The following is a 16,323-nucleotide window of genomic DNA, read 5'->3' on the forward strand; positions in this document are numbered from 1 at the left end:
TTTTTGTTTTTTGTTCGATCATCTGAGGTTTAACGTTTGGCGTAGTAAATCAAAATGCTGGAAATTTATTTAGATACATTTGAAGAAAGTTGGGTTGTTTGCTTAAAGCACGATGCAGAGAACATTCAGAAAACCACGGCGCCACCGCCACTTTGAACATTTCCTTCAGCGTGACCATCACTGAAGTCTGAATGTTGATGACCATGAGCAGAGCTGTTTCTATATTTGTTCCGTCTGATGGGGGTTAAGAGTCAAACTGTAACTTTAAGAGCAGTGATCGTAGTTCCTGGTAGTGTGGTCAGGACGCTTTTAGCTGCAGCTTCAACTCTGCAGGTACACAGGCTGGCAGGGTTCGGGGCTTCGGGCACAACTGCAGTCTCAGGAGCCTTTCGGAGCTTTCGGCGGGGTTGTGAGCTTTGTGGAGGACAGCTGATCCGTTTCCGTGGAGGTCACGGCCAGTATGGGTTCATGGGGGCTGCTACCTCAGCAGCCACCAGTCCTCCTCCCACGACCACCAGTACCACCAGTAACAGGAGACACAGCAGCTCGGTAAGAAACGATTTGAATACCTTCCTACAAATTCACAGCAGAGGATATGTGAGTGTAACATTATACTTTGTGAGATGGCTCAACTTCATGGTATTTCACTTCCTATTCCCCCTCAAAGAAGAAGTCGGTCGTATTGTGTGGACTTCTCTGTCCACTCTGCCAGTGTGTGTTGTTTGCGATAAAGCATTCGAACCACTGAGAGATTTATTCACATGCAGGTTTGACCTGCTTGGCTCTGTGTGGCAGAAGAGGACAAAGTCAGGAGGGAGCGTTTCCTTCTTCGGACGCCAGAAACCGCTGCAGGGTCTCAGTCCAGCCTGCTTTTAGAGCGTGTGTTTTCAGGATTACTACGCTTTTTCTCACCTCCATGGTTATCTTTACCTTCAGACTTTTCTTCCATCCCCTAAGGTTGGAGCGTCTGTCTCATTCCTTATGTTTCATTGATATGTTGTCACTTGGTGCTGTGGTTTTCCCTTTGACCCCCGCATTGGGAACCGTCGACCCCCCCTGCGTTCAGCCTTCACTGCAGTCCCCCCACATGCACAGAAACCTGCGAGGCGGACGGCCGCCTCAGTGCGGCCTTCTCTGTCACACCGCCTGTCTGTCAGCTGTAGAGAGGCAGGAAGCTCATCGACTGTGAACTCTCAGTTACAAAACCAACCAAATGTGAGTGAGTGCGCGCACAGAGTGCATGACGCCTCGACTATCAGGCGGAGAGCAGAACAGGAAGCAGCGAGGTGGAGCGCGGTCTCCCCTGCTCTTTCTTCCTCTCGTCCGCTTCGTTCACTTGCTCCAGATTTAGACTGGCCCCCGATTCCTGGCGTGAAGGACATCCTGGATTTCGAAGCGGCGCGGATAGTCCTTTGTGTTGGCTGATTGGTGCTGCCATCTGCGCTGATTTTGTGTGGCGGGCTGTGCGGGGCGGGGTGAGGCCTGCACAAGGCCAACGATGGCCGGCGAGGACAGACTGGAGTACCTGCCAGGGGGTCAGACTTTTGACCTTCTGGCTCCTGCCGAGCAGAGTGACTCAGACGCTCCGGTAGGCCACCACGGGCAGAACGGGCCTGAACGCGTCTTTTATGCTTTCTTTCCATCCAAACCATGGCCATCTTTGCTTTCAGCTTCCTCATTCACTTCCTGTGCGAGCCTCTGTTCTCTGCCACAAAAACCTGAGTTTTCACTCCTGTTTGCTCTCGTGCCTTCACCCTGCAGCGGGAGCCGTCTCGCACCTCTGTCCAGAAGTTCTTTGTGGTGAAACGCCGGGGGATTGAGTGGCATTGTGTCGAACAGCAGTGCGTCAGAGAACAAACTCTCCCTTCCTGTTGCTCGTGGAGGAGTCACAGCTCTGTTTTTGCTTCTGCCATCGATGCCACGCTCACTGAGACCTCTGCGTCCATCGTTAGCGCCAGTTTTCTACGGCAAAATCCGCCTGCAGTTTCCCTCCTGCAGAGCTGTTCTGTGACATAACATTGCATTAGGGCAGCAGCCAAAGTCCTGCCGGCACTTAGCCTCAAGCTGTGGGCTTTGACTGGCAGCTCAGCCCTCGCCTGACTGTTGTAGTGCATTGTGTTTGCAAATGGATTATGGTTTTATGAGTATGGCAACCCCCCCACCCCCGTGCGTATAGCTGGATGGACACAGAGACCCGAGAAGTTGTAATCAGAGCTGCTGAGCCGCATGGCTGCTGCAGTGAAAGGCCTGAGCCGCCTGTCTCGATATCAGAGTGGTGGAGGAGGTTTGAGTCTGAATGTCTCAAACCTGAACGACTGAACGTCCTCCTGCGGGAAGCAACAATACGCTCCATGTTTGATGGTAGTCGGTGTTTGGAAAGTCTGTTGCCTTTTATAGCTGCGTCACCTCTGACCTTTGTGCTACTGAGCCACAAAAATGTCGAAATATCTGTGAAATGCTGCAAGAATTTATGTGCAGCTGACCCACTCAGAGGAAAATCATGTTTTTAACATGTTCTTAAGCCGTTTTTCTTATGATGGAGAATATATTTAAAGAAAATTTAGCTTAAAATTGCACTTTTTTTCATCCAATAATTGTAAATCAGGGGCAGACAGAAAATGCAGATTGAAAAACATCATATTTGTGATGTAGAGAATACGCTGGGCAGGCCATAAGCTCCTAGCTCTCAATTATGGGTGACGGGAAAGGGGGAGGGGTTGCTCCCATTGAGTTTATATGAAGACGTCATCCATAGAAATTGCCTTACTTCTGGCTCCAACCTATTGAAGTCAATTCATTCGGCCTTTTTCTCGCGGTACGGACGTCACCACGTTGGAACCAGAAATCATCAGTAACGTGATTGGTCCAAGTTGGTCAACATTTCTATGGCAACCACTCTGGCTAAACGGGAGTGAGCTTATTAGAAGGCCACACCCCTACTATTTAAAACCGGACTTAGGAGAATCTGTCAATCTAACATTCTTAAACGTTCAACGTGAGACCATGTTGAGGCATCTGATTGGACAGTCGAGACCATGTTTAAAAGAAGTATCAGAGAAAGAACGACCAATAGAATGACTTACAGCTGTTTATTTCTCTATTGAAGTCGATGGGATTTGGGCCTCCAGGAGCCGATAGGGACTTTATATTTGGTTTGTGGTGGAGGAGGGGGTCACTTAGTCCAGTTCTTATATACAGTCAGCAGTCCCGCCCACAACTCAGAGGTGAATTTCTAATCAACTCCTGCTGCTCTGCAGAAACTATGTCCTAGAAAACCACACAGTTTTTTGGCCGAAAATAACACAATCACACCTAAAAGACCAATGGGAACACGTTTACAGTAGAATATCAGAGTGTGTCTTTAAAGTGGAGTTTAACATTATGAGAACTGGGGGAACTAATGACGGTAAAGCTGGAGCCTAAATGAGTTTTTTTTGGTAACAAGTGGCAGCAAAATTTCTTTGAATGTGAAAACTTTAGCTGAAAGCATGAAAGCACTGACTGAACGGTCACCACACAGAGAGTCTTGAACCAAAGCGAATGCCCATCCGTGTTTCCAGGAAAGAAAACTCTTCTCTTTCCTGGAAACAACAACCACTTTAAACCATTTTTTCACAGAAAGTTCACACATTGTTTCTCCCCTGCAAACTTCACGTTATTACTTTAGAGGCTTCGGGAAGAAAGAAACAAGATGCAGTGAAAGACAAGTGATTATTGTGGAGCTGGGAAGGCAATTCTCCAAATATGGTTTTCTAGATGTTAACACACGTCTGCTGATATTTAGATTTTGCTGAAAATTCTGCACAGCATCAGGGACTAACTGGCCTTTTGAGAGCTGGAACAGCTCTGGAACTGTGTATTTGAAGAAGAAACTTTTGTCACTTTGGACAGAAAATGGGGGGGGGGTCATACGATTGGTGGAGCCTACCCCCCAGCTATTGTGGGATGAAGTTGGGAGTACACCCTGGATGGGTCACCAATCCTCTTTTTTTTATTTCAGATGAAAACTTGTCCCAATTTCTTAACTTGACATAACAAAAAAATCACCTAGAAATCAAGTTAGGACATTGATCCATGAGCTGTTTAATCAGTTAAAAATGTGGCGGCCCATCTGTGGTCAAATCTGACATAAACTTGACTTCAAACATCTCAGATTTCTTATTTTACTCTAAATGGATTACTTACCAGGTCTTTTTACACAAACCGAAAGATAATAAGTCCAGAATTCAATTTTTTTTTCTTTTGTTAAATCAAATATCAATGGACTTTATTGGATAATTTCTACATTTGATGTCATTCCTTTTGTCTCCATTTGTACAGATTCATAAACACGTGTGTTGATATTTGCACAATTGCTTCCTTAAACAACAGCATATGAAAGTATTTTTGTCTTTCTTTTTGGAAATTGGTGTGGAAATAATTCCATATCCCTTATGGCTTCATAGTTTCATTATTTACATTACTGGGGAAAACATAACATGTAGAATCAGCTGGATCTCAGTGTTACAGGGTAGATGAAATGCTCTTCGTCTTTGATTGTCTGGTGACGATGAATCTGATTATATCACGCCTTTGCTGGTTTAAAGGTGTAGAAACATTGTTTTGGTCTCTTCTTTTCACAGTGCTTTAAAACTGATTTACAGTCATGTTTTTTTTTTTACACATGGTCTTTCCACCTAATATGAATTGATGGAGGTTCTGTGCTTAGATGGTTCCATTCCAAAGAAGCGGTTTGTTTTCCACAGAGGTGGAGTTAAGTCAGTCTTTGTCGTCTACCATGACTTTACACCTGTGTGTAGAGCTTCATAAAGAGAGGAGGAGATTGGAAAGAAAGACTTGATTGAGCTTTAACAAGTGCTGTTCCTGTCCTTTCAGACTTGTTTTGGCATCAACAGATGGACACGTTTTCTGTTTACGGACATTCAGAGGACGTCTGCTTTGTCCAACCAACGTCCTTCAGTTTATTTTTAGTCTTTAGAAAACCACAGTAACATGAAACTCCGGGTCTCTTCTCTTCAGACCAACTTGTGTGACGTTTCCATCACGTTGGCGGTTTGAAGGTTACAGTTTTGAGGTTAATTTCTCTTCTTGTTTTAATAAGCTAATCATGATTTTGACTACATGAAGGGGTTCTTTGGCCTGTGGAGACCTGGTGTGTTCGTCATCATTTATAATGACCAAGAACCAAAAGAGTATTGACACTTTATGAAGTGAAGCAGCTGTACTGTTAGCCCCCTGCTGGTAACATATCTAAGCTTAGGCCAGCAGTGGTTTAATAAAGTTTTCACATTTCTGCAAGTGTAAGAGAATATGTAGTGACGTGTTCATGGATATCAATGGAGGAAAGCATACAAAGATGATACCATCTACTTTTGAGTCGAATATTCTCCTTTTCCCTTTAGAAAAAAAATTATAATTAATATGCTGATACACAAATACACATTTGTATTTCTTTTTACTGGCTAAACTCCTGTAAGACTGTTGTTTGGCTGTAGAGGAGCAAAATTATTTTTTGAAAAAGGCAAGAACATTCCTTAAACAATAAAATGCAGACACACTGACCCTCATTTAATGAACCAAGGTAATAAATAAATCCTAATCCCAGAATGTGAAGTACAAACTATTGTATGTGCTTCTATTGAAAAACGAAACTTAAATCTTAAACTGAAGATCCTACTGATGCTCTCAAAAAATAACCAGTAATCTACTCACTGAAAAGAGAATGAATAGATCAATCAAAACTCTCATATTCATCAGTCAAAGTTTAAAAGCAGATTTGAGCAGTTTAAAAGTGAACCCCCCCCAAAAAAGTCATATTCAGACTATGAAGCTGACCTGGTAAAAAAAGGGGGGGGTACTTGTTAGTGTGATCCCCTGATGGAGCTGTGAGTGACGATCACAGCCACAGTTAGAAACATTGTTAGGGTTAAACTCCTGCCTATCCTACCTCTGAATTTAGTGCTGTTCAGGTCCCATTATAAAGGTTTTTGCTGAGAGCTCATGGTTGAATTAACTTCCCAATCACCCTTTTTTAGTCTTTGGGGACACATTCTTCACTGAGCAGCTGGTAAAAACAAAACAAAAAAACAAAAATAATAAAGTTTATAAATTTGATTTTTTTTTAACCCCCCCAGACCTGTCCACTCATTAAGTAAACAAAGGGATGTGATCATCGAGTCTCTTCTGAGAGACAACAGTCTGTTGTAGCTCAGACTCTGACTTATGTGGCATCTAAACTCAACATTTAGCGGCTGGGTAGCTCGGTTGGTAAGGTGAAGAGCTGCCACGCAGGAATCCAGACCCTTAATGCTACTACTCCTGAGCACGGTTCAGCTGCAGCTCACCGCTCCCCCAGGGGATGGAGAAGAATTTCCCATTGTGGGATAAATATAGTATAATAAAATAAGAAGATAAAAATAAAATCATCAATGCAGACACCGTGGCCTTTATTGTTTAAATTTACCCTTGATTCTCGTTCACGTTTTAAACATGAAAGTTTAACAAGAAAGAGTTTCAGATGTTAAAAAGAAATCCAAATATGATTTTGAACTCATTTCTGTGATATAACATCACATTGAATCAGTACTACAGGGTTCCATTAGCAAATATGTAAAGTAGTAACACTCCTAACATTCTAATAAGTTTAGAAAAACTTATATTAACCTATTTTTTGAAATAAAATGGATTCTGATATTGCAAAACACTGGGAAGATAATGTCGAATGCTTAGTCAACGCTTCTACTTTACTTGAAGGCCCAAAGTGCTTTACAGTCAAGTACACACACATTTACACACTAATGGTGCCAACCTACAACGACCAGGAGCAATATGGGGTTCAGTGTCTTGCCCAAAGCCACTTCAACACATGGGGGGGCATAGTGGGAACCAAACCTGCGTAATTCAAATCAGAGGTCGACCGCTCTGCCTCTGCACCGCCTCTGCACAACTCCTTGGAATCAAGTGTTTAAATGCAAAGTCCCTTGAATTTCTGAGCTGTATAGTGGAATGATGTTCTTACTCTGGGTTGGTGAAAGCGGCAGAAAAATCTCACTGTGGAGGAGTGATAGTGGTATGGGCTGTTTTGTGAGTTGAGTTCTGAATGAAGGAAATGCCCTTTTTCCATGTTACTGAGGATATACAGGTTATCTGAAGACTTTGATGTGGAGGATTTTTGTTCTCTGTCAAAGTTTTCAACCTTCATCCCGATCTTTTGGTTTTTTAAATCATCGCCTCAATTATTGTTGTTGTCTGTTTTCATAATGTACCTAACACGAATCATGACATTTTGTACCCTTGCACATGTGTTTACTTATTTGTGACCCTTCCTGAAGCAGATGAGACCCAGATTGATTTTGGTGAGGATTAATGCTGCTGTAATCTGCTGTAATCTGGTTAGTGTTGATCGTCAGGGGAGCTGAGGCGAGCACTTAAGTGCTGCCTCTGCTTTGTTGCTGCCTCGCCGTCTCCGCTCAGAGCGCGGTCACATGATGGCACACTTCCTGGTTTCCCCTCCTCCAGTGGTCTATGTTCCTAGTTGTGTTTGACGGAACCTCAGCCCCCCTCCCAGTGGAGGAGACTACCTTTCAAATGACTTCTGCTTTAGATCTTATATTCTCTTTAGCTTTCCCTTTTGCTCACATAACTGCATAGCTGGTCTGCTTAGACCTTTCTCCATGCTCTCCACCATCTAATTTCTCTCTCCCCCCTTCAGACTGATCCCAATGGGCTGTCGGTACTCCAGCAGCTCGGCCTGGACCAGAACTCCGACTTCTCTGACTGCAGCGTGCAGCAGCGCCTGGATGAACACCGCGAGCGGATCCGCAGGGAGATCCGAAAGGAGCTGAAGATCAAGGAGGGCGCCGAGAATCTGCGCAGGGCCACGGACAAGAGGAATGTCCAGCAGGTGGACTCGCAGCTCCGCAGCTCCAAGCGCAAGCTGGAGTCCCTCCACGCCCAGCTGCAGGAGCTGGATGCTCACATTGTTGTCAAAGGCCAGGAGGAGAACAAAGGTATCTAAACCACAGAGGAACACACACATAGTGAAGTAAGAGAAGCATTAGAGCCAATAATAAAAAAGACCCCAAAATACTGTATATTTTATTGGATTGGGGTTTTTGAACATTTATCATAGTTTTGATAACACAAACCTACATAAAATAAGATGCACTCAATTGCTGCTAAAGTAGATCCATGAAGTTCTGCTGTGGGATCTGAGCCTCCAGCTTTATTCTATCAGATAATCCCACTGGTGCTGAAACCATTGGAAAGCTGGAGTTATGGAGGGCAGGTGAGCACATGAACTTAAACTAGTTCTGGTTCATAACTGGAGGAATGTTCCTGCTGACGGAGGACGTGAGTTATGTCTGCATCAGGGGTGAACAGGACAATCCTTAGATAGCAGAACGAGTTAAGGTTTCTCCGCAGAAAGTAACACAAAATGTCAGGTTACACACACTGTCCACTTCATTTGGTCCACCTTGCTAGTACGGATTGGACCCCCTTTTGCCTTCAGAACCGCCTGAATCCTTGGTAGCATAGATTAATCAAGGTTCTGGAAACTTTCCTCAGAGAGTTTGGTCCATACTGACATCTCGCAGTTGCTGCAGACCTATCGGCTGCACATCCATGATGCCAATCTCCCGTTCCACCACATCCCAAAGGTTCTCTAGTGGGTTGAGATCTGGTGACAGTGGAGACTGTTTGAGTCCAGAGAAGTCATTGTTATGTTCAAGAAACCAGTCTGAGATGATTCCAGCTTTAAGACATGGCGCCTTATCCTGCTGGACGTATCCATCAGAAGATGTTACACTGTGTTTAGAACGGGATGGACACGGTCAGTAACAACACTCAGGTAGGCTGTGGTGTTGGAACCATGCTCATTCGGTACTAAGGGGCCCAAAGTGTGTCAAGAAAATATCCTCCACACCATTATACCACCACCACCAGCCTGAACTGTTAATACAAGGTAGGATGGATCCATGCTTTCATGTTGTTGACGCCAAATCCTGACTCTACCATCTGAATGTAGCAGCAGCAATGGAGACTCATCAGACCAGACAATGTTTTTCCAATCTTCTATTGTCCATCTATTTTACTGAACATCCTCTGACCTCTGGCATCAACAAGGCATTTCCAACCACAGAACTGCCGCTCACTGGACATTTGCTATTTTTCAGACCATTCTCTGCAGACCCTACAGATGGTTGTGGGTGAAAATCCTAATAGATCAGCATTTTCTGAAATCCTCAGACCAGCCCGTCAGGCACCAACAACCATGACACATTCAAAGTAACTTTAACCCCCTTTCTTCCCCATTCTGATGCTCGGTTTGAACTGCAGCAGATCGTCTTGAACATGTCTGCATTGTGAACCTTGGTTTGGTGTTTGGTCGAGCTCCGTTTTGACTTGTCCCTTTGTCAGTCACACCAGTTTCAGGTTTGTCATGATTCACAGTGGCCTTCGATTCATTTAATTAGCCTCAGTGTATTTGTTTTGGTTTTCACGTCTTTCTTTTCAGGTCATCTGTTCTGCTTTGTCATTCTTACGTTGCTCCCTGAGTTTGGTCATGTTTAGGTTTGCTTATTAAATGTTTCATTGTCTGCCACCAAACCCGGTCTCCTGCATGTGGGGTCCTACATCACCAGCTCCCGACACTCTATGACTAAATGCATTGAGGCGCTCATGCGTCATGTGATTTGCTGATTAGACATTTAGGTGAACGAGCAGTAGGACTTATGAACTTGAACTTTCTTAGTTGAATTTCTGACCTGTCTTCCCACATGTTACTGTCTTCTAATGCTTCTATATGGTTTTAAACGATAACGTGATCTACTGGATCCGGCCACCCTCTTCTTGTTTTGTGATCCCGTTGGGTTCTGTCATTTATGCTCTGCTAGGGCAGCCGAGGTCAGCGTGAACCCCATAAAACATGGCGCCTAAAAAAAACCACAATCCACTGAATAGTTTGACACATTTTTGATTGGTTGGTTGATTAATTTGATTGATTTCTTTTTCTTTCCAAACACAAAATACATGATAAGAAAAAAATCGTATTATTTCCAATCTTACTATATTTTAAGCATACCGGTACATTTTTACACACTAAACATATAATTATTCACTTGAAAACAGAAGACTTTAAGAAAAAAAAAAAGAGCAAACAGCTTCAAGGTACCAAAGCAACGTCACAAAGTCATGATTGTCTGTACATAGTCCAATTAGCCTTCTCATTTTCTATTTGTTTCCAAAATTTTCAATCTATATTTTTTGATACTTTCATCCATGTTATTCCACAACCTCACCCCACAGACAGAAAGGCACAAACGTCTTGTGCTGTCCTTACAAAAAGATTTTTCTTTCTTGGTAAATGTTCTCCTACTCTTTTCTTATCAGTCACCAGTTAATATCTGGATTTATATCTAACTCCATCAAACCCTCATGTTTTTCCATTTTTCTGCTTTCAACCCATCAAGTTTGTGGGAAGAAAGTTCTTGTCCTGTTACTCCCAATTCCATTCAATCCCTCTTTTTTTTAGAAAGCACCAAATCACTATCAAGGTTGTCTTGCTGTATTGCACAAGTCTATAGCGGCATAACTTGAGGCGTGGCTCAGGGTCATCAATGCCAACTGAAGCTGAAATGAAGAGTTTTTTTTGATAAATACCATTCTATTTCTGAAAACTCTAGAAGACAACAAAGCAAACCCCCTGATTGTTCCTGTTTTTACAAATACTGTGCAGATGAATAAAGGACATTCTAGGAACTTGATTTAGATGAGAAATAAAAGAGTCCACGTAAAGGAGATGATGAGAAGTAATAAGGTTCCTCAATAATGTGAAAACACAACAAACACCACAAAGATGAATAAATGAGATTTTATCTTAAACTAAGAAGTGGTTCATGTCTGTTCAACAACTAGCTTGTTTCTGACTATAAATGAATATCTTTTAGCTACTGTAAGCAGTAAATAAACTTTTTTTTACGTGTATTTTGTGGCCTTTTTTGATTTTAAGTGGACTTCTTGGACGTTTGCTTTACACAGATTGATCTAAAATCGATGAAGCTGAAGTCATAGATGTTTTATTCTCTGACTTTTACAGTTATTTATTATTAACGTCCCTCTTATTGATCGTTTGTGGCTTCCTCCCTTAGACAAGCCTTTAAGAAAGCTGCCTTTTAAATGCATAAATATTTGCTGTGATGGATGCTTCATCGTGTTAACTCAGGAAAGCAGTTGAGTTGAGGTGAACTCATCTTCTGGGTTCCGAAGTGGCACTTTTTAGCCTGTAGGTCAGGGATCCTCTGATGAGATACTACCTCCTGCTCTTTGTTGTTCTTGGCAGATGACTCCAAGTCTCCGGGTTCGGTCAACCGGACGTCGGCCAATCAGCACCGCATCGCCGCTTTGGAGCGGCAGCTAAACATCGAGCTGAAGGTCAAGCAGGGAGCAGAGAACATGATTCCGATATACGCCAGCGGTGGAACCAAGGTGCATGTCTGACTGCCTCCATCTGCCACACTCAGAGGCTTAAGCGTAGACTAAACAAATCTTGTGTCTCTTTTGTGATCTTTACCAGGACAAGAAGCTTCTCCAGACCGCTCAGCAGATGCTGCAGGACAGCAAGACCAAGATTGACATTATCCGGATGCAGATCCGAAAGGCCATGCAGGCCACAGAGCAGTCCGAGGACAACCAAAGTACCTGCCGTGCTTTTGTGTTCTTCTTTCATCCCACCTGTCCCCTTTTTGGCCCAGCACCACTGCATTTTTTATGACACGAGGCATAATCGATCGGTTCTTGGCTCAGAGCTTTACAGCGTCCTGGCTTCCAGTCAAACACTCACACATTATAGCCCCCTCACTCCCCCAGGTTAGAGCCTTATTGATGTTCCTACATCTCTGATGTTGCCCAACAACTAAAAGCCGAGGCTCATTTAGCAGGGCTTTGAACGGAGGCGGGACCAATGGGGAGGATGGGGGCAGGGAGGGCGGATGACATGAAAGGGAAAATGACCAGGACACAACAGAGGGAACAACATGACTGAAACCAGCAGAACCACGTTGGATTATTATTCTCGTTCTGCTTTTCTTCCCGTTCTTAGAAATGAACTAAGCTCAGATCCAGCGATCGCCTCTGAAAGAAAAACAAAACAAAACTGCAGACCTTAAGCTCCTGGAAGTGTATTTTTATTCACGAGTCAACTTTTTCATTTTTTGGAAAACCTTTAGAATAATTAGAAATCCGGTGAGTTTAAAGAATTCTGATAGAAATGCTGAACAAGCCGGCACTCCTCCAAACAACACAAAAGAAGTGTTAGGCTGTGTCAGAATTCCCACCCTAATTATTAAAATACTTCATGGTGTGGAACTATCTAGTGCTCTGGATTTTAAAAGCAATTGGGACACCGTGCTCACCACCTTTTTTATTTTTTAATGGCTGATATGATGTCACCGATTTCACGGAGTTAAAATCTAATTGACATGGTTGTTTTGCGACGATTATTTATGAATCTACTGTGTTCTGAAGATAAAAACATTGATAGTTTATTTTAAAAAATACATTTATATACATTTTTTTGGCAAAAATTGTTCAGACGCAATGCATTGTGGTCTATATTCGCCAATCCGGTGAACATCGATACACACTGGTTTTTCACAGAGACTTCTGAGAAATTTCTGAGGGAACTCGATTTTGGAGTTGTAGATTCGGACAGCACTAGAAAATGACTAACGCACTATATAGTGAGTAGGGAAGGAATTAAGACATAACTTTTGAAGCATAAAGAAACTAAATACTTTATGTTAGGGCTCCTTTAATTCACGGAAACCCCGGCTGTATCTGTTTTCCTGTTCTTAATCTCTAAACTTTGTCTTCAAGTCCCAGTGCAATCACATTTGGATCTTTTTTCGAAGCGTTCCCAGTGGTTTTTGAATTATTATTACACTGTTTTTAGCCCAAATAAAAAAGAAAACAGTTTCTGCATAGCAGCAGAAGTGAAGCGATCAGCTATTCATTTTAGTGTCCATTACGTTTTTAAGGGTACCTGGATTATTTAAATTGATATATTTACACCAATTTAATTCAATTGTATTTATATAGCCCAATATTTACTACAATAGTCATCTCAATGGGCTTCAAAGCGATAGTTGTGTAATAAACATGAATCATAAAGAACATAAAGTTTTGACTCTTTGTTATTCTGTTTATTTTATGTAACAAAAAAACAACAACTCAAAAATACAAAAAGTACAGAAAATTTTCAGTCATTTTAGTCAAATTAGTTTTCTTTCAAGTTTCAAGTTTCTGCGCTCCCAGTCTTCCTTTCAGAGTACATGATAGCCCCCGAATGCTTCTGCGAATCAAATGCATCTTCTGAGGAAATATTGCTTTGCACGGAATTCATGAGAATGTCAACTTTTTGATGAAATACTTTTGTGGTTACAGGAGTTCAATGGAAATTCACCTTTGAGTTGTGTTGCCACGGAGCAACCCTGCCCTCTCTTCCCCTCCCCATTGCTGAGAGCTCTCTGTTTACATGCTCTCCCACAAGCTTACAGCTCCTCACACCCCCTACCTCCTATTGGAGCTATCCAGCCACACAGTTTTGATCCAGATTCCAGCTCAGACGAGGAAAACGATGAGGAACTGGATCAATTTGTCTGCAAGTGAATGCATCAGAGGGGAGCGGAGCAGGAAGCTTGCAGCCCCCCCAGTGTTTTTTCTACGTGACAAATACGATGGTTTCTATTGTTTACCTGCAGTAGCACACTATGCTGCGTGTTGTTGGGCCAAATCATGTCTCGGCAAGTTGTTGTTTGGTCCTATGGTGTTAATTAAAGCTGACGCCTTTTGTCCCAGGCAAGCCGGACCTGTGTGGGGTGGAGCTTCGTGTGGAGGAGCTCTGGCATCACTATCGGGTGGAGCACGCCATGGCTGAGGGCGCCAAGAACATGCTGCGGCTGCTGGGCGCCGGGAAGGTCCAGGACAAGAAGGCTATCAATGAGGTGAGGAAGCAGACAGAGAAGGCGTTGGCTTCAAGACGGATTCAGTTTCCACAATTTTTATAAATTCTTTTTGCTCCATTAGCGCTTTAATATCAATAATAATACCAGTTTTATTTGTTTTGAGCCTTTCTAAAGGTCGCCGTACAAAAAATAGGAACAGAATTAAAAAACACAGCAGCAGTAAAAGAAGTCTATTTCTGTAAACTTTTTAGATTTACTGACTTTTGACACAATTCACTAAAGGAGGAAATCCCTCCCCCACCCCAGGACCTGCTGATGATTGGAGGGTATTTTTAAAAGTACTTTTGAGACCGTCTGCAAAGCGACAAAGGAAACAAGTCTGTTCAGATTAAACCCGCCTCTCTAATGAGCCTCACAGTCACAGCAGGCAGCAAAGAAAATAAAAAAAAACTGTTGCTAAAAAGGACTTTGCTGGTTGTCACTTAGTTAAAGTGGATCAAGAGTCAGAAAGATTTCAGATGGAAGAGGCTACAGTAGGTTATGGTTAGAGCCTCATCGCTTGTCCGATACAGTATTATGGTTGCATCATGGTCGGGGTCAACTTTTTTGTCACTGAAACGGGCCACTTTATCATTTTTAAGGAGGATTTTTGGGGGAGAAGGAAACCATGAGCTGATACCAGGGCATCTAAAAGCTAATACTTTGATTATTGACTTTCATGCATTCATTAACAGCGAATTATCCAGAAAAGGAAAAGTGTGATGTCTTTGATGCCTGCATCTGTGTAAATTTCCACAACTACGAATTCCAACTACCGGTAGTCAGGGTCATAACATCACCCAAAGACGGGGAAGGAGCTGGAATGCTGCAAGTCAGGAAAAATAAACTAAACCCTAAAAATAAACAGAAAACTGCACTTTTTATCATATTGAGCGTCCAATCCAGATATGAAGGGCATGACACTCTGATGGTCATTTTGCAAAAAGTATAAAGTCTAAGCACAAAAATTGAGTGGCTGATGCCTAAGATTAGCTGTACAGGACAGAAAATGTTGTTTTTAAATCCTGCAATCATTCACTTATTTTATATCACCTGTTAAGGCTTTTTAAATATGGTTTAAATTAAAGTATGTTAACGAAAACAGAGTTTACCAGAAAAAAAAAAAAAACCTTGCGTTTGTTTACATATGAAAGATGTAAACAATTCCATTTTGAATTTTATGTTCATGTTGAAGCCTTTTCTGCAATAGTTCTGCACATGCCAGAATGCAGAATGCAGAAAAGTCCTGATTGTAACTTCTGCGACGCTCGCTCCGTCAGCTGACGAAGGTTACTCATCTCAGAAATGTTCTCTTGGTTCTGCAGTTCCAGGTCGTTACGGCCGATCTGGACACAAAAATCACACCTACAAGCTTCATGGTCAGATTTGTAACGCAGATAAAAATGTGTTCTTTTGCAATAAGGCAGGGGTCGGCAACCCAAAATGTTGAAAGAGCCATTTTGGACAAAAAAACAAAAAGCAAACATGTCTGGAGCCGCAAAATATTAAAAGCCCTATTTAAACCTTATAATGAAGGCAACACATGCAATATGTATCTATATTAGCTATATTAGCCTACTATCAAAATGACTAAGTTGTTACAAATACATAATGAGCATTATTAACGATTTAATGTTTATTTGCCTTGCAGTGCATTCTTCGGAGAACGACGCGTCACGTGACTGCTCTGTTGTGCAAGTTTAATTCATTATAATATCAATGAATTATGTTTCATTGCTTTGATAAAATTAAAGAAATGTAATAAACAAATCCGATTTTTGATGTCATTTTTATTTTGAGGATTCGAACACAAAACAATAAAATGGAACGTGCATGACGACGGCCCCCATGACAGTCAGCTTGCGCTCAAATGACAGAACAGCTTCAAGCATTTGCGGCGCCTGGAGACTTTCATTCAGCTCTTTTAGGTGGCTTGTCACAGTCATATCCACCAAAAAGTGCAGCTTTTCGAGCCACAGTATCTTCTAGTTGCGGGTAGTTCAGGTCTTTGCTTTTCAGGAATGCTTTCACGTGTTCTAAACAGACAAAGTGACGCAAAACGTCACCCCTGGACAGCAAACGGACTGTGTTGTGTAGCAGGAGATCAGAATATTCGCTTTCAACTTCATCAAGCAATACACGGAACTGACGGTGGTTCGATTTACATCAGCCACCTGCCTAGCGGTCCGCTAAAAGTAAAAAATAAAATAAAATAAAAAAAGCCCTGCTGGTAGAAACGTGTGTCGCAGGCTATGACGCAAATTTTCGTTGACAGAAATGTTGAAATTGTAGTGGCGGTCATGTGCATTTTAGGTCTGTT

General features: G+C 42.4%; 1 protein-coding gene across 3 annotated transcripts in view; it reads left to right on the forward strand.

Moving 5' to 3' along the window:
- The window catches only part of pkn1b (protein kinase N1b), a 44,068-nt gene that overhangs the window by 14,935 nt on the left and 12,810 nt on the right, over positions 1-16,323 (forward strand). Inside the window, exons 1-5 of one of the 3 annotated variants that reach the window (XM_023957992.2) lie at positions 285-549; positions 7,712-8,009; positions 11,342-11,487; positions 11,576-11,696; positions 13,858-14,003. In XM_023957992.2, coding sequence (XP_023813760.1) covers positions 469-549; positions 7,712-8,009; positions 11,342-11,487; positions 11,576-11,696; positions 13,858-14,003 — 792 coding nt within the window. In that variant the 5' untranslated portion in view covers positions 285-468. Of the gene's footprint in view, positions 1-284; positions 550-1,225; positions 1,589-7,711; positions 8,010-11,341; positions 11,488-11,575; positions 11,697-13,857; positions 14,004-16,323 lie in introns of those variants that run through there. The other 2 variants (XM_023957993.2, XM_023957994.2) reach the window with 2 other exon arrangements.

This window comes from Oryzias latipes, chromosome 8 (genome assembly GCF_053564925.1).
Source record: "Oryzias latipes strain Hd-rR chromosome 8, Olatipes_Hd-rR_3.1".
NCBI classification, from domain to species: Eukaryota; Metazoa; Chordata; class Actinopteri; order Beloniformes; family Adrianichthyidae; genus Oryzias; species Oryzias latipes.